The sequence below is a fragment of the Microchirus variegatus genome (assembly GCF_963457635.1).
Source record: "Microchirus variegatus genome assembly, chromosome: 17".
Taxonomy (NCBI): Eukaryota; Metazoa; Chordata; class Actinopteri; order Pleuronectiformes; family Soleidae; genus Microchirus; species Microchirus variegatus.
Genome location: NC_139818.1, coordinates 2,148,684 through 2,173,347, shown reverse-complemented (window position 1 = coordinate 2,173,347; position 24,664 = coordinate 2,148,684). Strand labels below are relative to the sequence as shown.

The following is a 24,664-nucleotide window of genomic DNA, read 5'->3' as shown; positions in this document are numbered from 1 at the left end:
TATTATTTAACCCTTAAACATCGGTCGAGCTGAAACAAATTACTCACTGAATCGCTTTAAAGGTTTTCATGATTAAAACAAGATTTCTGATTGTTTCAGCTTCATAAATGTGAATATTTTCTATATTTCTTTGCTCCAGACGACCAAGAATTCATTAAAACTCAATCATTTTGGTTTATGGACAAAAGAAGACATTTGAGAACAACCTTCTTTTAGCGTTTTCTGACATTTTAGGAACCAAACGATTACAAAAATTATCGATAGTTGCCTCTAATGTCCATGACTTTTTTTTCTTCCGAATTCTGACGTTTTTTTCTCTGAATTCTGACGTTTTTTTCTCTGAATTCTGAAATGCTTTTTCCCTCTGAATTCTGATTTTTTTTTCTGTCAATTCTGTCTCTCTTTTTTTACCCCCTTCTGAATTCAATTTTTTTTCCCACTGAATTCAATTTTTTTTCCCCCCCTCTGAATTCTGACTTTTTTTCTCAGAAATTCTGACTTAAGTCTCAGAATTCATGCTGTTTTATATATTGTGGATTTCCTATTGAGGAAAACATGCTTTAAACACGCTTTATTTTACGCACCGAAGTCGAGCTGAAACAATTACTCAATGAATCGCTTTGAAGCTTTTTTCATGATTAAAACAGGATTTCTGATTGTTTCAGCTTCTTAAATGTGAATATTTTCTTAATTTCTTTGCTCCAGATGACAAAGAATTCATTAAAACTCAATCATTTTGGTTGTGGACAAAAGAAGACATTTGAAAACTACGTTTTTTTTTGCGTTTTCTGACATTTTATGAACCAAACCATTACAAAAATAATCGATAGTTGCCTCTAATGTCCAACTATAAAAGTGCCAGAAAGATTTCCTCTTTTACAATAAGTGATTTTGACCAATTTCTCCAGAATAACTTTAGATATCTCATCATTTCCATGTGTCTGAACTGAACTTTTAACTAGATTTATTTGATTTGTACTTGATATAAGAAGCAAGCAAACAAACCAGGGAACAAAACAAATCATTGTGTCAGTGTGACTTGGAAATAATTACACTTTTGTAAAATGAAGGAGAAATTACACATAATTGAACTGTTTGTTTTCATGTTTTAATTCAGGGGTCAGGCTGTTTGCAATTATTCACAAGTACAAATATAATTCCTTTTTTCTGGGCTTTCAATAAAGGTTGGCACCGACTGCTGCTTATGTTTTTATTATTATTATTGTTCAAACACTTCCGCACGGAATCTGACAAAAGCACGTAATTGTATACTGGAGTTTTACATGTTGATAGAACAGTGTTCAGATTCTACACATGTGAAATATGCAGTTATATGACAAGATGTGTCAAAACCTGCCTCAGTGTGTGTGTGTGTGTTCTTTATTCAAACCTGTGTACTGAGTTAAAACAATGTGACAGGTGACGTCTTTCATTACCATCCTTTTTCCCTCAGTTGTCTCACACAAACAAAAGCAGGGCACCTTTTCAGACAACATTATTATTATTATTATTGTTTTATTTTTATATTTTCTTTTATCGTTTTCCAACTGCAGCCCTGGACCGTCTCTGTCTGTCTGATCTACATTATCAGGGATGACAGCAGTGAACTCAGTGAACGTCATCCACAGACGAGCAAACAGGAAATCACATGACGTCACAGACTCACATCTATGGAATCCCATTTCTGCCACTTGAAGTAAGTAGAAATGATGAGATATAAAGTGGTAATTAAGAGAAAAAACATAATATGAATTTGACAAAAACGACATACTATACTATGTCCTCCAATATCGAATTAAAAAAAAATAAATTTTGGGGTCTAAAATTAAAAAAAAAGGTCATACGTCGTCCAAAATTTGACTAAAACATAATACTAATGTAATGTAATGTCATCCAACTTTGACAACTTTTGAGAAAAAATTTTTTGTCCAAAATTGGACAAAAACGACATACTATACTATGTTGTCTAAAATCGGAAATTTTTTTGAATTTTTTTTTTTTTAGCCCAAAATGTGACAGAACGTCATACTATACTATGTCGTCGACCACAATGTCATACTACACTATTTCGTCTAAAATCTGAACATTTTTTTGAAAAAATAATTTTGGTCCAAAATTTGACAAAAATGACATACTATACTATGCCCTCCAAAATCGAAATTTCTTTTAAAAATAAATTTTTTGGTCTAAAATAAAAAAAAAGGTCATACGTCGTCCAAAATTTGACTAAAACGTAATACTATATTTGTCATCCAACTTTGACAACTTTTGAGAAAAAATAAAATTGGTCCAAAATTTGACAAAAACGACATACTATATTATGTTGTCCAAAATCGAAAAAAAATTTGAATTTTTTTTTTTTGCCCAAAATGTGACAGAACGTCATACTATACTATGTCGTCGACCGCAATGTCATACTACACTATTTCGTCTAAAATCTGAACATTTTTGTGAAAACATAATTTTGATCCAAAATTTGACAAAAACGACATACTATACTATGTCCTCCAAAATCGAAATTTCTTTGAAAAACATTTTTTGGTCTAAAATAAAAAAAAAAACGGTCATACCTCGTCCAAAATTTCACTAAAACATAATACTATACTACGTCATCCAACTTTGAGAACTTTTGAGAAAAAATAAAATTGGTCCAAAATTTGACAAAAACGACATACTATACTATGTTGTCCAAAATCGAAAAAAAAATTTAACTTTTTTTTTTAGCCCAAAATGTGACAGAACGTCATACTATACTATGTCGTCGACCGCAATGTCATACTACACTATTTCGTCTAAAATCTGATTCTTTTAAAAAAAAAAATATTTTGGTCCAAAATTTTACAAAAACGACATACTATACTATGTCGTCCAAGATTTTACAACTTTTTTAAAGTATATTTTTTGGGCCTTTTTCGCCCTTATTAATGAAGAGCATAGTTGAGAGAGAGATAGAGAGAGGGGATTAATGACATGCTGGAAAGTGCCAGATGGTGCGGGATTCGAACATGGTGTGCTTGTAAAGAGGGCTACGGTTTCAATACATGGTGCAAGTCAGGTGCTCTGTCAACTGAGCTAAACATCAGCTGACATTGTCATTATCTTACTTTGAGAACAACGTCTTACTATACTATGTCGTCCAAAAGTGACAATTTTTTTGAAATACATTTTTTGGTCTAAAAAAAGCGTCATACGTCATCCGAAATTTGACTAAAACGTAATACTATACTATGTCATCCAACTTTGAGAACTTTTGAGAAAAAATAAAATTGGTCCAAAATTTGACAAAAACGACATACTATACTATGTCGTCGGCCGCAATGTCATACTACACTATTTCGTCTAAAATCTGAACATTTTTTTGAAAACATAATTTTGGTCCAAAATTTGACAAAAACGACATACTATACTATGTCCTCCAAAATCGAAATTTCTTTGAAAAACATTTTTTGGTCTAAAATGAAAAAAAAACAGTCATACCTCATCCAAAACTTCACTAAAACATAATACTATACTATGTCATCCAACTTTGAGAACTTTTGAGAAAAAATAAAATTGGTCCAAAATTTGACAAAAACGACATACTATACTATGTTGTCCAAAATCGAAAACATTTTAGAATTTTTTTTTTTAGCCCAAAATGTGACAGAACGTCATACTATACTATGTCGTCGACCGCAATGTCATACTACACTATTTCGTCTAAAATCGGATTATATTTTTGAAAAAATTATTTTGGTCCAAAATTTTACAAAAACCACATACTATACTATGTCGTCCAAGACTTTACAACTTTTTTAAAGTATATTTTTTGGGCCTTTTTTCGCCCTTAATGAAGAGCATAGTTGAGAGAGAGAAAGAGAGAGGGGATTAATGACATGCTGGAAAGGGCCAGATGGTGCGGGATTCGAACATGGTGTGCTTGTAAAGAGGGCTACGGTTTCAATACATGGTGCAAGTCAGGTGCTCTGTCAACTGAGCTAAACATCAGCTGACATTGTCATTATCTTACTTTGAGAACAACATCTTACTATACTATGTCGTCCAAAAGTGACAATTTTTTTGAAATACATTTTTTGGTCTAAAAAAAGCGTCATACGTCATCCGAAATTTGACTAAAACGTAATACTATACTATGTCATCCAACTTTGAGAATTTTTGAGAAAAAATAAAATTGGTCCAAAATTTGACAAATACGACATACTATACTATGTCCTCCAAAATCGAAATTTCTTTGAAAAACATTTTTTGGTCTAAAATGAAAAAAAAACGGTCATACCTCGTCCAAAATTTCACTAAAACATAATACTATACTACGTCATCCAACTTTGGGAACTTTTGAGAAAAAATAAAATTGGTCCAAAATTTGACAAAAACGACATACTATACTATGTTGTCCAAAATCGAAAACATTTTAGAAATTTTTTTTTCAGCCCAAAATGTGACAGAACGTCATACTATACTATGTCGTCGGCCGCAATGTCATACTACACTATTTCGTCTAAAATCTGAACATTTTTTTGAAAACATAATTTTGGTCCAAAATTTGACAAAAACGACATACTATACTATGTCCTCCAAAATCGAAATTTCTTTGAAAAACATTTTTTGGTCTAAAATGAAAAAAAAATGGTCATACCTCGTCCAAAATTTCACTAAAACATAATACTATACTATGTCATCCATCTTTGGGAACTTTTGAGAAAAAATAAAATTGGTCCAAAATTTGACAAAAACGACATACTATACTATGTTGTCCAAAATCGAAAACATTTTAGAAATTTTTTTTTTAGCCCAAAATGTGACAGAACGTCATACTATACTATGTCGTCGGCCGCAATGTCATACTACACTATTTCGTCTAAAATCTGAACATTTTTTTGAAAACATAATTTTGGTCCAAAATTTGACAAAAACGACATACTATACTATGTCCTCCAAAATCGAAATTTCTTTGAAAAACATTTTTTGGTCTAAAATGAAAAAAAAACAGTCATACCTCATCCAAAACTTCACTAAAACATAATACTATACTATGTCATCCAACTTTGAGAACTTTTGAGAAAAAATAAAATTTGTCCAAAATTTGACAAAAACGACATACTATACTATGTTGTCCAAAATCGAAAACATTTTAGAAATTTTTTTTTTAGCCCAAAATGTGACAGAACGTCATACTATACTATGTCGTCGGCCGCAATGTCATACTACACTATTTCGTCTAAAATCTGAACATTTTTTTGAAAACATAATTTTGGTCCAAAATTTGACAAAAACGACATACTATACTATGTCCTCCAAAATCGAAATTTCTTTGAAAAACATTTTTTGGTCTAAAATGAAAAAAAAACGGTCATACCTCGTCCAAAATTTCACTAAAACATAATACTATACTATGTCATCCAACTTTGGGAACTTTTGAGAAAAAATAAAATTGGTCCAAAATTTGACAAAAACGACATACTATACTATGTTGTCCAAAATCGAAAACATTTTAGAAATTTTTTTTTTAGCCCAAAATGTGACAGAACGTCATACTATACTATGTCGTCGGCCGCAATGTCATACTACACTATTTCGTCTAAAATCTGAACATTTTTTTGAAAACATAATTTTGGTCCAAAATTTGACAAAAACGACATACTATACTATGTCCTCCAAAATCGAAATTTCTTTGAAAAACATTTTTTGGTCTAAAATGAAAAAAAAACAGTCATACCTCATCCAAAACTTCACTAAAACATAATACTATACTATGTCATCCAACTTTGGGAACTTTTGAGAAAAAATAAAATTGGTCCAAAATTTGACAAAAACGACATACTATACTATGTTGTCCAAAATCGAAAAAAATTTAGAAATTTTTTTTTAGCCCAAAATGTGACAGAACGTCATACTATACTATGTCGTCGACCGCAATGTCATACTACACTATTTCGTCTAAAATCGGATTATATTTTTGAAAAAATTATTTTGGTCCAAAATTTTACAAAAACGACATACTATACTATGTCGTCCAAGATTTTACAACTTTTTTAAAGTATATTTTTTGGGCCTTTTTTCGCCTTTAATGAAGAGCATAGTTGAGAGAGAGAAAGAGAGAGGGGATTAATGACATGCTGGAAAGGGCCAGATGGTGCGGGATTCGAACATGGTGTGCTTGTAAAGAGGGCTACGGTTTCAATACATGGTGCAAGTCAGGTGCTCTGTCAACTGAGCTAAACATCAGCTGACATTGTCATTATCTTACTTTGAGAACAACATCTTACTATACTATGTCGTCCAAAAGTGACAATTTTTTTGAAATACATTTTTTGGTCTAAAAAAAGCGTCATACGTCATCCGAAATTTGACTAAAACGTAATACTATACTATGTCATCCAAATTTGAGAACTTTTGAGAAAAAATAAAATTGGTCCAAAATTTGACAAAAACGACATACTATACTATGTTGTCCAAAATCGAAAAAAAAATTTAAATTTTTTTTTAAGCCCAAAATGTGACAGAACGTGATACTATACTATGTCGTCGACCGCAATGTCATACTACACTATTTCGTCTAAAATCTGAACATTTTTTTGAAAACATAATTTTGGTCCAAAATTTGACAAAAACGACATACTATACTATGTCCTCCAAAATCGAAATTTCTTTGAAAAATATTTTTTGGTCTAAAATGAAAAAAAAACGGTCATACCTCGTCCAAAATTTCACTAAAACATAATACTATACTATGTCATCCAACTTTGGGAACTTTTGAGAAAAAATAAAATTGGTCCAAAATTTGACAAAAACGACATACTATACTATGTTGTCCAAAATCGAAAACATTTTAGAATTTTTTTTTTTAGCCCAAAATGTGACAGAACGTCATACTATACTATGTCGTCGGCCGCAATGTCATACTACACTATTTCGTCTAAAATCTGAACATTTTTTTGAAAACATAATTTTGGTCCAAAATTTGACAAAAACGACATACTATACTATGTCCTCCAAAATCGAAATTTCTTTGAAAAACATTTTTTGGTCTAAAATGAAAAAAAAACAGTCATACCTCATCCAAAACTTCACTAAAACATAATACTATACTATGTCATCCAACTTTGGGAACTTTTGAGAAAAAATAAAATTGGTCCAAAATTTGACAAAAACGACATACTATACTATGTTGTCCAAAATCGAAAAAAATTTAGAAATTTTTTTTTAGCCCAAAATGTGACAGAACGTCATACTATACTATGTCGTCGACCGCAATGTCATACTACACTATTTCGTCTAAAATCGGATTATATTTTTGAAAAAATTATTTTGGTCCAAAATTTTACAAAAACGACATACTATACTATGTCGTCCAAGATTTTACAACTTTTTTAAAGTATATTTTTTGGGCCTTTTTTCGCCTTTAATGAAGAGCATAGTTGAGAGAGAGAAAGAGAGAGGGGATTAATGACATGCTGGAAAGGGCCAGATGGTGCGGGATTCGAACATGGTGTGCTTGTAAAGAGGGCTACGGTTTCAATACATGGTGCAAGTCAGGTGCTCTGTCAACTGAGCTAAACATCAGCTGACATTGTCATTATCTTACTTTGAGAACAACATCTTACTATACTATGTCGTCCAAAAGTGACAATTTTTTTGAAATACATTTTTTGGTCTAAAAAAAGCGTCATACGTCATCCGAAATTTGACTAAAACGTAATACTATACTATGTCATCCAAATTTGAGAACTTTTGAGAAAAAATAAAATTGGTCCAAAATTTGACAAAAACGACATACTATACTATGTTGTCCAAAATCGAAAAAAAAATTTAAATTTTTTTTTAAGCCCAAAATGTGACAGAACGTGATACTATACTATGTCGTCGACCGCAATGTCATACTACACTATTTCGTCTAAAATCTGAACATTTTTTTGAAAACATAATTTTGGTCCAAAATTTGACAAAAACGACATACTATACTATGTCCTCCAAAATCGAAATTTCTTTGAAAAATATTTTTTGGTCTAAAATGAAAAAAAAAACGGTCATACCTCGTCCAAAATTTCACTAAAACATAATACTATACTATGTCATCCAACTTTGGGAACTTTTGAGAAAAAATAAAATTGGTCCAAAATTTGACAAAAACAACATACTATACTATGTTGTCCAAAATCGAAAACATTTTAGAATTTTTTTTTTAGCCCAAAATGTGACAGAACGTCATACTATACTATGTCGTCGACCGCAATGTCATACTACACTATTTCGTCTAAAATCGGATTATATTTTTGAAAAAATTATTTTGGTCCAAAATTTGACAAAAACGACATACTATATACTATGTTCTCCAAAATCGAAATTTCTTTGAAAAATATTTTTTGGTCTAAAATGAAAAAAAAAGGTCATACCTCGTCCAAAATTTCACTAAAACATAATACTATACTATGTCATCCAACTTTGGGAACTTTTGCGAAAAAATGAAATTGGTCCAAAATTTGACAAAAACGACATACTATACTATGTTGTCCAAAATCGAAAACATTTTAGAAATTTTTTTTTTAGCCCAAAATGTGACAGAACGTCATACTATACTATGTCGTCGGCCGCAATGTCATACTACACTATTTCGTCTAAAATCTGAACATTTTTTTGAAAACATAATTTTGGTCCAAAATTTGACAAAAACGACATACTATACTATGTCCTCCAAAATCGAAATTTCTTTGAAAAACATTTTTTGGTCTAAAATGAAAAAAAAACAGTCATACCTCATCCAAAACTTCACTAAAACATAATACTATACTATGTCATCCAACTTTGGGAACTTTTGAGAAAAAATAAAATTGGTCCAAAATTTGACAAAAACGACATACTATACTATGTTGTCCAAAATCGAAAAAAATTTAGAATTTTTTTTTTAGCCCAAAATGTGACAGAACGTCATACTATACTATGTCGTCGACCGCAATGTCATACTACACTATTTCGTCTAAAATCGGATTATATTTTTGAAAAAATTATTTTGGTCCAAAATTTTACAAAAACGACATACTATACTATGTCGTCCAAGACTTTACAACTTTTTTAAAGTATATTTTTTGGGCCTTTTTTCGCCCTTAATGAAGAGCATAGTTGAGAGAGAGAAAGAGAGAGGGGATTAATGACATGCTGGAAAGGGCCAGATGGTGCGGGATTCGAACATGGTGTGCTTGTAAAGAGGGCTACGGTTTCAATACATGGTGCAAGTCAGGTGCTCTGTCAACTGAGCTAAACATCAGCTGACATTGTCATTATCTTACTTTGAGAACAACATCTTACTATACTATGTCGTCCAAAAGTGACAATTTTTTTGAAATACATTTTTTGGTCTAAAAAAAGCGTCATACGTCATCCGAAATTTGACTAAAACGTAATACTATACTATGTCATCCAACTTTGAGAACTTTTGAGAAAAAATAAAATTGGTCCAAAATTTGACAAAAACGACATACTATACTATGTTGTCCAAAATCGAAAAAAATTTTAAAAATTTTTTTTAAGCCCAAAATGTGACAGAACGTGATACTATACTATGTCGTCGACCGCAATGTCATACTACACTATTTCGTCTAAAATCTGAACATTTTTTTGAAAACATAATTTTGGTCCAAAATTTGACAAAAACGACATACTATACTATGTCCTCCAAAATCGAAATTTCTTTGAAAAATATTTTTTGGTCTAAAATGAAAAAAAAACGGTCATACCTCGTCCAAAATTTCACTAAAACATAATACTATACTATGTCATCCAACTTTGGGAACTTTTGAGAAAAAATAAAATTGGTCCAAAATTTGACAAAAACAACATACTATACTATGTTGTCCAAAATCGAAAACATTTTAGAATTTTTTTTTTAGCCCAAAATGTGACAGAACGTCATACTATACTATGTCGTCGACCGCAATGTCATACTACACTATTTCGTCTAAAATCGGATTATATTTTTGAAAAAATTATTTTGGTCCAAAATTTTACAAAAACGACATACTATACTATGTCGTCCAAGATTTTACAACTTTTTTAAAGTATATTTTTTGGGCCTTTTTTCGCCCTTAATGAAGAGCATAGTTGAGAGAGAGAAAGAGAGAGGGATTAATGACATGCTGGAAAGGGCCAGATGGTGCGGGATTCGAACATGGTGTGCTTGTAAAGAGGGCTACGGTTTCAATACATGGTGCAAGTCAGGTGCTCTGTCAACTGAGCTAAACATCAGCTGACATTGTCATTATCTTACTTTGAGAACAACATCTTACTATACTATGTCGTCCAAAAGTGACAATTTTTTTGAAATACATTTTTTGGTCTAAAAAAAGCGTCATACGTCATCCGAAATTTGACTAAAACGTAATACTATACTATGTCATCCAACTTTGAGAACTTTTGAGAAAAAATTAAATTGGTCCAAAATTTGACAAAAACGACATACTATACTATGTTGTCCAAAATCGAAAAATTTTTGAAATTTTTTTTTAAGCCCAAAATGTGACAGAACGTGATACTATACTATGTCGTTGACCGCAATGTCATACTACACTATTTCGTCTAAAATCTGAACATTTTTTTGAAAACATAATTTTGGTCCAAAATTTGACAAAAACGACATACTATATACTATGTTCTCCAAAATCGAAATTTCTTTGAAAAATATTTTTTGGTCTAAAATGAAAAATAAAGGTCATACCTCGTCCAAAATTTCACTAAAACATAATACTATACTATGTCATCCAACTTTGGGAACTTTTGCGAAAAAATAAAATTGGTCCAAAATTTGACAAAAACGACATACTATACTATGTTGTCCAAAATCGAAAAAAATGTTGAAATTTTTTTTTTAGCCCAAAATGTGACAAAAACGTCATACTATACTATGTCGTCGACCGCAATGTCATACTACACTATTTCGTCTAAAATCGGATTATTTTTTTGAAAAAATTATTTTGGTCCAAAATTTGACAAAAACGACATACTATACTATGTCCTCCAAAATCGAAATTTCTTTGAAAAATATTTTTTGGTCTAAAATGAAAAAAAAAAGGTCATACCTCGTCCAAAATTTCACTGAAACATAATACTACACTATGTCATCCAACTTTGGGAACTTTTGAGAAAAAATAAAATTGGTCCAAAATTTGACAAAAACGACATACTATACTATGTTGTCCAAAATCGAAAAAAATTTTGAAATTTTCTTTTTAGCCCAAAATGTGACAGAACGTCATACTATACTATGTCGTCGACCGCAATGTCATACTACACTATTTCGTCTAAAATCTGAACATTTTTTTGAAAACATAATTTTGGTCCAAAATTTGACAAAAACGACATACTATATACTATGTCCTCCAAAATCGAAATTTCTTTAAAAAACATTTTTTGGTCTAAAATAAAAAAAAAACGGTCATACGTCGTCCAAAATTTCACTAAAACATAATACTATACTACGTCATCCAACTTTGAGAACTTTTGAGAAAAAAAAATTTGGTCCAAAATTTGACAAAAACGACATACTATACTATGCCCTCCAAAATCGACATTTCTTTGAAAAACATTTTTTGGTCTAAAATAAAAAAAAAGGTCATACCTCGTCCAAAATTTGACTAAAACGTAATACTATACTATGTCATCCAACTTTGAGAACTTTTGAGAAAAAATAAAATTGGTCCAAAATTTGACAAAAATGACATACTATGTTGTCCAAAATCGAAATTTTTTATGAATTTTTTTTTTTTTAGCCACTAGACTTTATTTTCTGCAGTGGAACACAAGTGAAATCCATTATTTCAACAAAAAGTACAGTGAGATTAATTTGATCGCAGTGCGAGTCAAACCACTAACGTAGCTCGTGTTGCCCGTGAATGTGATCTTTTCCATACTTTGATCACTTTTCTAATCCCTTTTTCTTTTCCTTCATTTGTCATTTTTTTGGAAATTGTTCACATACTGTATCCTGATGCAACCATTTTATTGTACACTCATAGCCCCTGAGTGTCAGGTCCCTAAGGCAGTCCTGGAGATATTCTTGACATATTTCAATCAGCTGCTAGCTTTTATGGCCTTCCTGCTCTGCCCTTTATATTGTGCTGTCATGTGCCATGGCAGCACAAATTTGGTCCAAAATTTGACAAAAACGACATACTATATACTATGTCCTCCAAAATCGAAATTTCTTTGAAAAATATTTTTTGGTCTAAAATGAAAAAAAAAAGGTCATACCTCGTCCAAAATTTCACTAAAACATAATACTATACTATGTCATCCAACTTTGGGAACTTTTGCGAAAAAATAAAATTGGTCCAAAATTTGACAAAAACGACATACTATACTATGTTGTCCAAAATCTAAAACATTTTAGAAATTTTTTTTTCAGCCCAAAATGTGACAGAACGTCATACTATACTATGTCGTCGGCCGCAATGTCATACTACACTATTTCGTCTAAAATCTGAACATTTTTTTGAAAACATAATTTTGGTCCAAAATTTGACAAAAACGACATACTATACTATGTCCTCCAAAATCGAAATTTCTTTGAAAAACATTTTTTGGTCTAAAATGAAAAAAAAACGGTCATACCTCGTCCAAAATTTCACTAAAACATAATACTATACTATGTCATCCATCTTTGGGAACTTTTGAGAAAAAATAAAATTGGTCCAAAATTTGACAAAAACGACATACTATACTATGTTGTCCAAAATCGAAAACATTTTAGAAATTTTTTTTTTAGCCCAAAATGTGACAGAACGTCATACTATACTATGTCGTCGGCCGCAATGTCATACTACACTATTTCGTCTAAAATCTGAACATTTTTTTGAAAACATAATTTTGGTCCAAAATTTGACAAAAACGACATACTATACTATGTCCTCCAAAATCGAAATTTCTTTGAAAAACATTTTTTGGTCTAAAATGAAAAAAAAACGGTCATACCTCGTCCAAAATTTCACTAAAACATAATACTATACTATGTCATCCAACTTTGGGAACTTTTGAGAAAAAATAAAATTGGTCCAAAATTTGACAAAAACGACATACTATACTATGTTGTCCAAAATCGAAAACATTTTAGAAATTTTTTTTTTAGCCCAAAATGTGACAGAACGTCATACTATACTATGTCGTCGGCCGCAATGTCATACTACACTATTTCGTCTAAAATCTGAACATTTTTTTGAAAACATAATTTTGGTCCAAAATTTGACAAAAACGACATACTATACTATGTCCTCCAAAATCGAAATTTCTTTGAAAAACATTTTTTGGTCTAAAATGAAAAAAAAACAGTCATACCTCATCCAAAACTTCACTAAAACATAATACTATACTATGTCATCCAACTTTGGGAACTTTTGAGAAAAAATAAAATTGGTCCAAAATTTGACAAAAACGACATACTATACTATGTTGTCCAAAATCGAAAAAAATTTAGAAATTTTTTTTTAGCCCAAAATGTGACAGAACGTCATACTATACTATGTCGTCGACCGCAATGTCATACTACACTATTTCGTCTAAAATCGGATTATATTTTTGAAAAAATTATTTTGGTCCAAAATTTTACAAAAACGACATACTATACTATGTCGTCCAAGATTTTACAACTTTTTTAAAGTATATTTTTTGGGCCTTTTTTCGCCTTTAATGAAGAGCATAGTTGAGAGAGAGAAAGAGAGAGGGGATTAATGACATGCTGGAAAGGGCCAGATGGTGCGGGATTCGAACATGGTGTGCTTGTAAAGAGGGCTACGGTTTCAATACATGGTGCAAGTCAGGTGCTCTGTCAACTGAGCTAAACATCAGCTGACATTGTCATTATCTTACTTTGAGAACAACATCTTACTATACTATGTCGTCCAAAAGTGACAATTTTTTTGAAATACATTTTTTGGTCTAAAAAAAGCGTCATACGTCATCCGAAATTTGACTAAAACGTAATACTATACTATGTCATCCAAATTTGAGAACTTTTGAGAAAAAATAAAATTGGTCCAAAATTTGACAAAAACGACATACTATACTATGTTGTCCAAAATCGAAAAAAAAATTTAAATTTTTTTTTAAGCCCAAAATGTGACAGAACGTGATACTATACTATGTCGTCGACCGCAATGTCATACTACACTATTTCGTCTAAAATCTGAACATTTTTTTGAAAACATAATTTTGGTCCAAAATTTGACAAAAACGACATACTATACTATGTCCTCCAAAATCGAAATTTCTTTGAAAAATATTTTTTGGTCTAAAATGAAAAAAAAACGGTCATACCTCGTCCAAAATTTCACTAAAACATAATACTATACTATGTCATCCAACTTTGGGAACTTTTGAGAAAAAATAAAATTGGTCCAAAATTTGACAAAAACAACATACTATACTATGTTGTCCAAAATCGAAAACATTTTAGAATTTTTTTTTTAGCCCAAAATGTGACAGAACGTCATACTATACTATGTCGTCGACCGCAATGTCATACTACACTATTTCGTCTAAAATCGGATTATATTTTTGAAAAAATTATTTTGGTCCAAAATTTGACAAAAACGACATACTATATACTATGTTCTCCAAAATCGAAATTTCTTTGAAAAATATTTTTTGGTCTAAAATGAAAAAAAAAGGTCATACCTCGTCCAAAATTTCACTAAAACATAATACTATACTATGTCATCCAACTTTGGGAACTTTTGCGAAAAAATAAAATTGGTCCAAAATTTGACAAAAACGACATACTATACTATGTTGTCCAAAATCGAAAACATTTTAGAAATTTTTTTTTTAGCCCAAAATGTGACAGAACGTCATACTATACTATGTCGTCGGCCGCAATGTCATACTACACTATTTCGTCTAAAATCTGAACATTTTTTTGAAAACATAATTTTGGTCCAAAATTTGACAAAAACGACATACTATACTATGTCCTCCAAAATCGAAATTTCTTTGAAAAACATTTTTTGGTCTAAAATGAAAAAAAAACAGTCATACCTCATCCAAAACTTCACTAAAACATAATACTATACTATGTCATCCAACTTTGGGAACTTTTGAGAAAAAATAAAATTGGTCCAAAATTTGACAAAAACGACATACTATACTATGTTGTCCAAAATCGAAAAAAATTTAGAATTTTTTTTTTAGCCCAAAATGTGACAGAACGTCATACTATACTATGTCGTCGACCGCAATGTCATACTACACTATTTCGTCTAAAATCGGATTATATTTTTGAAAAAATTATTTTGGTCCAAAATTTTACAAAAACGACATACTATACTATGTCGTCCAAGACTTTACAACTTTTTTAAAGTATATTTTTTGGGCCTTTTTTCGCCCTTAATGAAGAGCATAGTTGAGAGAGAGAAAGAGAGAGGGGATTAATGACATGCTGGAAAGGGCCAGATGGTGCGGGATTCGAACATGGTGTGCTTGTAAAGAGGGCTACGGTTTCAATACATGGTGCAAGTCAGGTGCTCTGTCAACTGAGCTAAACATCAGCTGACATTGTCATTATCTTACTTTGAGAACAACATCTTACTATACTATGTCGTCCAAAAGTGACAATTTTTTTGAAATACATTTTTTGGTCTAAAAAAAGCGTCATACGTCATCCGAAATTTGACTAAAACGTAATACTATACTATGTCATCCAACTTTGAGAACTTTTGAGAAAAAATAAAATTGGTCCAAAATTTGACAAAAACGACATACTATACTATGTTGTCCAAAATCGAAAAAAATTTTAAAAAATTTTTTTAAGCCCAAAATGTGACAGAATGTGATACTATACTATGTCGTCGACCGCAATGTCATACTACACTATTTCGTCTAAAATCTGAACATTTTTTTGAAAACATAATTTTGGTCCAAAATTTGACAAAAACGACATACTATACTATGTCCTCCAAAATCGAAATTTCTTTGAAAAATATTTTTTGGTCTAAAATGAAAAAAAAACGGTCATACCTCGTCCAAAATTTCACTAAAACATAATACTATACTATGTCATCCAACTTTGGGAACTTTTGAGAAAAAATAAAATTGGTCCAAAATTTGACAAAAACAACATACTATACTATGTTGTCCAAAATCGAAAACATTTTAGAATTTTTTTTTTAGCCCAAAATGTGACAGAACGTCATACTATACTATGTCGTCGACCGCAATGTCATACTACACTATTTCGTCTAAAATCGGATTATATTTTTGAAAAAATTATTTTGGTCCAAAATTTTACAAAAACGACATACTATACTATGTCGTCCAAGATTTTACAACTTTTTTAAAGTATATTTTTTGGGCCTTTTTTCGCCCTTAATGAAGAGCATAGTTGAGAGAGAGAAAGAGAGAGGGGATTAATGACATGCTGGAAAGGGCCAGATGGTGCGGGATTCGAACATGGTGTGCTTGTAAAGAGGGCTACGGTTTCAATACATGGTGCAAGTCAGGTGCTCTGTCAACTGAGCTAAACATCAGCTGACATTGTCATTATCTTACTTTGAGAACAACATCTTACTATACTATGTCGTCCAAAAGTGACAATTTTTTTGAAATACATTTTTTGGTCTAAAAAAAGCGTCATACGTCATCCGAAATTTGACTAAAACGTAATACTATACTATGTCATCCAACTTTGAGAACTTTTGAGAAAAAATTAAATTGGTCCAAAATTTGACAAAAACGACATACTATACTATGTTGTCCAAAATCGAAAAATTTTTGAAATTTTTTTTTTAAGCCCAAAATGTGACAGAACGTGATACTATACTATGTCGTTGACCGCAATGTCATACTACACTATTTCGTCTAAAATCTGAACATTTTTTTGAAAACATAATTTTGGTCCAAAATTTGACAAAAACGACATACTATATACTATGTTCTCCAAAATCGAAATTTCTTTGAAAAATATTTTTTGGTCTAAAATGAAAAATAAAGGTCATACCTCGTCCAAAATTTCACTAAAACATAATACTATACTATGTCATCCAACTTTGGGAACTTTTGCGAAAAAATAAAATTGGTCCAAAATTTGACAAAAACGACATACTATACTATGTTGTCCAAAATCGAAAAAAATGTTGAAATTTTTTTTTTAGCCCAAAATGTGACAAAAACGTCATACTATACTATGTCGTCGACCGCAATGTCATACTACACTATTTCGTCTAAAATCGGATTATTTTTTTGAAAAAATTATTTTGGTCCAAAATTTGACAAAAACGACATACTATACTATGTCCTCCAAAATCGAAATTTCTTTGAAAAATATTTTTTGGTCTAAAATGAAAAAAAAAAGGTCATACCTCGTCCAAAATTTCACTGAAACATAATACTACACTATGTCATCCAACTTTGGGAACTTTTGAGAAAAAATAAAATTGGTCCAAAATTTGACAAAAACGACATACTATACTATGTTGTCCAAAATCGAAAAAAATTTTGAAATTTTCTTTTTAGCCCAAAATGTGACAGAACGTCATACTATACTATGTCGTCGACCGCAATGTCATACTACACTATTTCGTCTAAAATCTGAACATTTTTTTGAAAACATAATTTTGGTCCAAAATTTGACAAAAACGACATACTATATACTATGTCCTCCAAAATCGAAATTTCTTTAAAAAACATTTTTTGGTCTAAAATAAAAAAAAAACGGTCATACGTCGTCCAAAATTTCACTAAAACATAATACTATACTACGTCATCCAACTTTGAGAACTTTTGAGAAAAAAAAATTTGGTCCAAAATTTGACAAAAACGACATACTATACTATGCCCTCCAAAATCGACATTTCTTTGAAAAACATTTTTTGGTCTAAAATAAAAAAAAAGGTCATACCTCGTCCAAAATTTGACTAAAACGTAATACTATACTATGTCATCCAACTTTGAGAACTTTTGAGAAAAAATAAAATTGGTCCAAAATTTGACAAAAATGACATACTATGTTGTCCAAAATCGAAATTTTTTATGAATTTTTTTTTTTTTAGCCCAAAATGTGACAAAACTTCATACTATACTATGTCATCGACCTCAATGTCATACTACACTATTTTGTCCAAAATCTGACCATTTTTTTGGAAAAAAAATTTTGGTCCAACATTTGAAAAAAAAAAATATCATACTATACATTGTCGTCCAAAATTAGAATTTTTAACCATGCAAAAGTATCACAACAAACTGACAGTATCTGGTTGATAACATCATAATTCATAACAAATAATAAACTTAAATTCAGGAACATGAGTTTTAAAACACAGCCCAGAGCAACTTCCTACATGTGCTGCTCACTTCTTATTTTCAGACCTGCATCTAGGATATATATATATATATATATGTGTGTTTATAACAACACAATACCCATTTGACATTGGAAATAGAGAAATGTGTCACTTGTGTCACAGCTGTAATGTGACAACCATGGCACATGACAGCACAATATAAAGGGCAGAGCAGGAAGGCCATAAAAGCTAGCAGCTGATTGAAATATGTCAAGAATATCTCCAGGACTGCCTTAGGGACCTGACACTCAGGGGCTATGAGTGTACAATAAAATGGTTGCATCAGGATACAGTATGTGAACAATTTCCAAAAAAATGACAAATGAAGGAAAAGAAAAAGGGATTAGAAAAGTGATCAAAGTATGGAAAAGATCACATTCACGGGCAACACGAGCTACGTTAGTGGTTTGACTCGCACTGCGATCAAATTAATCTCACTGTACTTTTTGTTGAAATAATGGATTTCACTTGTGTTCCACTGCAGAAAATAAAGTCTAGTGGCTGAATACACATGTGGCAGCCGCTGCAGCACATCTCCACCTGCAGAGTCTGAGCTGTGGTCACTGACGACTGACAGCGCTCGCGATGGAGTCGCAGCAACTGAAATATGTTAACAGTGTGCCAGTCGTTGGCTTGAGTTGAATTCTGCTGCCAAAGTCAGACAGTGGTGACAGCAGGTGGTTCTCAGAGAAAGTAAATGCGTTTTTAAATATGTCAGGTCTAATTTTAGAAACCAGTGATCAAAACACAAAGCATTTGGGGGACTTTACAGTGTGTTTTCACTCTGTTTCCAACTCTTCATTTTCCAGGCTGGCAGAGCCATGTGTTGTAGCCTGGTGGAGTCTTGTGCGCCTCTAGAAATACAACACACTCCATACTCAGCCATACTGCATTATTTAAAGCTGCTGTAGAGGGCAGTGGAGCAGGTCGCTCAGATCTCTTTGCTCTTTGCCCTGTTGTTGCCTTCACTGCTTTTGGTTAAAACTCAGCCGCGTCCTGAACGCAGGGTCAAGAGCAGCAGGTCATACTATACTGTCGTCCAAAATTTGAGAAAAACGTCATACTATTCTATGTTGTCCAAAATTCAGACAATTTTTTGTAAAATAAAATTGAACATTATGTCGTCCAAAATTTTTATTTTTATTTTTTTTAATTTTTGGGTCCAAAGTTTGACAAAAAACATCATACTATACTATGTCGTACAAGATTTGCCAATTTTTTTTGAAGAAAATTTTTGGGAAAAAATGTTTTGGTCCAAAATTTGACAAAAACATCATACTATACTATGTCGTCAAAAAATCTGAGAATTTTTTGGAAAAAAAAGTTTGGTCCAAAATTTGACAAAAATGTCATACTATACTATGTCGCCCAAAAATTGGACCATTTTTTGTAAAACAAAGTTTTGGTACAAAATTTGACAAAAACGTCATACCATACTATGTCGTCCAAAATTAGAATTTTTTTTTTTTAACTTTTGGGTCCGAAGTTTGACAAAAATGTCATCCTACACTATGTCGTCCAAAAATCTGAGAATTTTTTGGGGAAAAAAATGTTGGTCCAAAATTTGACAAAAACATCATACTATACTATGTCGTCCAAAATGTGACAATTTTTTTGAAAAAAATTTTTGCGCTGAAGAGGCACTTACACTCACTTCTCATAAGAGGCTGATGATGATGATGATGATAATGATATCTAATTACGTGTTTTTCTAATCTTGAGGCACATTAAAAGGCAAAGCCGATGTTTTTGTGAGTCTTCACGTCAAGAGAACAGCGTTCAAAACGATCCAACATTCAGTTCCACTCTGACCTGGAGGAACTGAAGGCTTTAATGTCTCATTAACCCTGTGTCATAGGTGTGAAACACTATTCAACATTAATCAATGACTTCTGTGCTCGACCAGCCCTGTCAACTGTGCAAACATTGACACAGACAGTGCGGGAATGTCGCCAACATGGGCTGCATCCCATTTTAATTATAGACTCTGCTGTTTCTTGCCTAGTTAAAAGTGTAACACGCGGGTATTTCACAGGGATTTCAGTGTAAAGAATAAGCCAAAAAAATGACACTGTGGTGTGTGTTTGTGTCGCTGTGCCCTGCTTTGACAACATCTGTATTCTGACAGAGCCTCCTTTCTCAATCTAGATGTAACTGCCTGCAGCCTGTGCCACACAGGAGCTGGAGGGGGGAGCTGAGAAGAATACTTACAAGCCTCCAGCACAGTGCCAGACCCACACACACACACACACACACACACACACACACACACACATATGCACACATACACAAACACAGCATATATCCCTGCCAAGTCGAGCACTGTGGCGTGTCAGGAGGACCCTCGGGAGTCCGGCAGCCAAATGTGTCCTCTAGCATTAATGGCGGCTTCAGCCGAGTGAACGGGGAAAACACCTTGAAGAATCATACTTCTGAACACTGAACCTGGCTCTGCTGGGAGAAACTGACTGACATTTCAGAAGCCTTACTAAACACGCTGGTCCTCTGATACACAGCACACACACACACACACACTGCTGTCCTGCTCTGAATACGACACATGTGATTAAAGAAAATTCATGTAAAACAAATAAAATAAAGATAATAGGTTCCTCGGGTCTCACTGGCACTTTCCTCAGACGATGGTTGCCAGGTCTTTGGAAGAAGGTAACAGTGAGGTGGCTGACCGTTATCCAACTATAATCACTGGTGTTGAAATGATAAATTCCCTCAGTGAGGAATTTAAATATAATATTTCAGACCGTCGGGTCGACACAGACGTAAATGAATACCTGTCTTATTGTTAGATCTCTTACACTGAGCCAAACAAAAACAAAAATATTCTAAAAGTTACCACGCAAAACCACTCCTTTATATGAGAACACCAGGTATTGAGGCTGAGGCTGCAGAGCATGTGCTGCAGTGCAACTCAATATGACAGATAATCAGAAACCTGTTCACACGCGCTATTAATATGCATCCCGAGTGATTTGATCAGGGCCAGATTGTGCCAAGTGCACATCTGGAATGTGTCCTCAGATCCAAAACCACATTTGGAGGTGGTTTGAGGAAACATATGGTCACTTTCCTGAGCTGCCTGACAGCAATCCTTCTTCAGGACCCATTAGAGACCGCCTGTTAACAGCGGTTAACGCGTTTCTATGACGCCTGACCAGAAAAGATGCGTGTGACGTCATTTACCCGATTGTTAAAATGAGTCTCTAAAGTAACGCTTAACTTTAAAAACAGTACACAGGTTATCCCGCTCTAGTTCGACTGTAAGTGTGCTAACTGCGCTAAAAGAGCTAACGGAGCTAACTGGTAAACGGTGCCTAGACTCCGGTGCCTTTTTCCAGTCAGTCTTAATGTGCGTTAACGTTAACAGAAGTTAGCCCAGCGCTAGTTTTTAGGTTAAAATCTTATTTCATGTAACAGCAGCGTAAGTAGTTTTGTTGCCTGAGCTACATTAGAAACCTCATTTTTTTTACCTCGATTTAGCTCATTTGAGAATTGACTTAGTCACAAACAAAGGAGGATGACAACGTCCTCTGTGCGTAAAAATAAACGCCCGCTTCATCTGAGCGATCCGCGGCTTCCGAGTGAACCTCCCATTAGTCAACGTCATGTCTGGCATTTTCTCGGTTGAGAAATCTTAAAAAGGGCAGCGATACGAGATGATAATGTTTTTCGAGACGCACAGGAGTCGGATTTGAAGAGAAGCAGCAGACGTTTATGCAAACAACGGTGTTTTCTTAGTGCAGGGAAACAACAGCAGAGCAGAGTTGAACGTGAGCAGCTGCTAAACTTTACAGAAAAGGACACGGTGTCGTGGGAGAACGCTGCAAAATCTCAACAAAGATGGAATAAATGAGGCGTTGGAAAAAAAAACAGTGAAGGAACTAGTAATTTACATTAAACAGATAGATTAAAACAAATACTATACGGAAGACTATTATTCCATAAGCTAAGTGTAGTTCAAATCTCTGTAGCATTAGCTTTTATGCAACATGCATATATGAATTGCATTAGCTCTCGGCTATTTGATTTCTCATATTGGACGCCTCACAAATAAATGAGTAAACAGAGTCTGCGCTTGTCTTTCAATAACACTGCAAAAGATAAAAGTAAAGCCCGGAGCCTGCAGCTCGTCCTGGTATCAGCACAGAGCTGCAGCTGCAGCCTTGCACTGTCACGCGTTGTCATGGGCGATTGGAATGGACATGTGTACTCGGCTGAAGGGCCGTAAAACAAGATTTACTGCGAAGGACGGCGCCGGCCAAGCCAGGTTGACAGCAGCGTCTTATCTGATCCCTGACCAGAGACAGGCAATAGGACAGACCGAGCAACGCTCAGTTTGAGCCAAAGATAAGGCAAAGGCTGAGGGGAAGTGAGTAGACACAGACAGCTCCCAAAATGGACAGTTTCAAGCACAATTGGAGTCACGTTTTTTTCTGCTAAAGGTTTCTCTCCTTCCTATGCATTTCATTTTTTTTTTCTGTTGACAATATTTCTCCTTACCCAGACTCGATGGTGTAATAAATAATTCAAAACATCAGTACTCAGATTACCCACAGGCATGCATTTTTGATTCAACTGTGATTTTTTTTCCCAACACATACAGTATGTGCTGTGTGTGCAAGGCAATACAAGTGTGTTTTATGTGAATATTAGGGATGTAACGATGCATCGCGACACGATTAAAATCGGTACAAATGCGTGAAGATTCGCACCGAAATAGGTTACGTTATCTAAGATATGGCAGAGGATGCACCGAGCTGTTTAAAATCACCTGTGTGGCGGCATTTTGGATTTCCTATATATACAAATACAACCGGTAAGAAGTGGACAGACACATGTAAATATTGCAAGAGACTGCTAACATATTATAGCGGCAACACGAGCAACACGCAGCAGCACATTAGCCGCCACCACAGTGAGAAGCAAAGTAACGCTACGCCACCTCGTGAGCTGCCAAACTATAAATAAGTCATATCTTAACACACACAGCACACGTTTAGACTCTAAACGGCCAATTTCTCGCCTCAAATTATCTTAAAACTGCGTTTCCGTGACACAGAAAAGTGAGAAACGGCCACTGTTTCAATGTTTTTCCGCTTCCACAGTCTCTCTCTCTCGGAGGCCATTGCTCACTGTAGCTTAAAGCACAGCAACTTTGCGCAGCGACCCCTACTGATCGGGCGGGAAATTGCAGGAGAAGTATGAAGGCTGGAGGGGTCTCCGTGGTTACGCAGTCGGAGAAGTATAACGTGGCCTTTACTTTTGAGAGTGTTTCTAAAGAAAGGAGATATTTTTCATGTATTTTGTTGTTTAAGATGACCATGTTTATAAGAGGACACAAACTGTTTTACAGAGTTTCTGTAAAGAAAGCACCTCTAAAATTGTTTTTCCTACGAATAAAAGATAATTTTATTTGGTCATAATTTGTCTGTAGCTCATTTTGATAAAAACAAAAAAAAATTGTATCGTGAACAAAAAATCGTGAACCGTATCGAGACGTGAGTTGAGTGTATTGTTACATCCCTAATGAATATATAGAGAGAGTCTTCTGACTAAATAATCTTCTCTTACCTTGTCCTTTCCTTGTTTCTCATCTTGATATATGCTCCATCGCACTCCGTCGTTACTGTAAGCGACTTTGTACGAGCCGACAAACTGGACGTGGCCAAAGTCTTTGGCTCCCTGGGTGATGACCCCTGTGACCTTGGTCGGCACCAGCAGGTCCATCTGAGAGAGACGTGGGACACAAAATAATGAGTTAACCGCAAAATATGCTAGACTTTAACAATCTCTAGTCAGCATTCTTTTTTCTTTTTTTTGTTGACGTCATTAGAGGATTTTCCCGTATAAAGACATCAGGTGCAAGGAGTCAGTTTCAATTATTCATAGAGTATTGAACAACAAGGCTAAGTCCACAACCCTCGCCTCAGCAGAACTGAACTCTCACACACACACTGCAGCAGCAGCTTCTGCACCACCGGGGTTCATTTTTAATACGCGGTCATTTGTTGCAAACAATTTGCAGCTCGAGGACGTCAGGCAGTCAACGCAGAGTCGTTATTTCTACTGACAGTTTGGGCTTCAATTGTGCTTCGTTATTTACAAGAGTGAGATTAACCCGCACCCCCAAAGCGTACGATGACAAGATTGAGTATCAAAGCCCAAACCAAATCTATCTGCAGCATCGCGTGCTGAGATATAGATACGAGTATACAGGTCAGACTTCATCTGACGACGATCCCAAACAACGCGGTAATTATGTCAGATGAATAATGTGCAGAAAACAAGTTTATCCCAAGTGTCAACAGACGTAATATTTCACTGTTGAA

General features: G+C 33.6%; 1 protein-coding gene across 2 annotated transcripts in view; it reads right to left on the bottom strand.

The window, feature by feature from the left end:
• Positions 1–24,664, bottom strand: part of edil3a (EGF-like repeats and discoidin I-like domains 3a) — a 163,799-nt gene that overhangs the window by 4,520 nt on the left and 134,615 nt on the right. For both annotated transcript variants that reach the window (XM_083904122.1, XM_083904123.1), the window contains one exon: positions 23,907–24,062. In XM_083904122.1, coding sequence (XP_083760248.1) covers positions 23,907–24,062 — 156 coding nt within the window. The remainder of the gene's footprint in view (positions 1–23,906; positions 24,063–24,664) is intronic.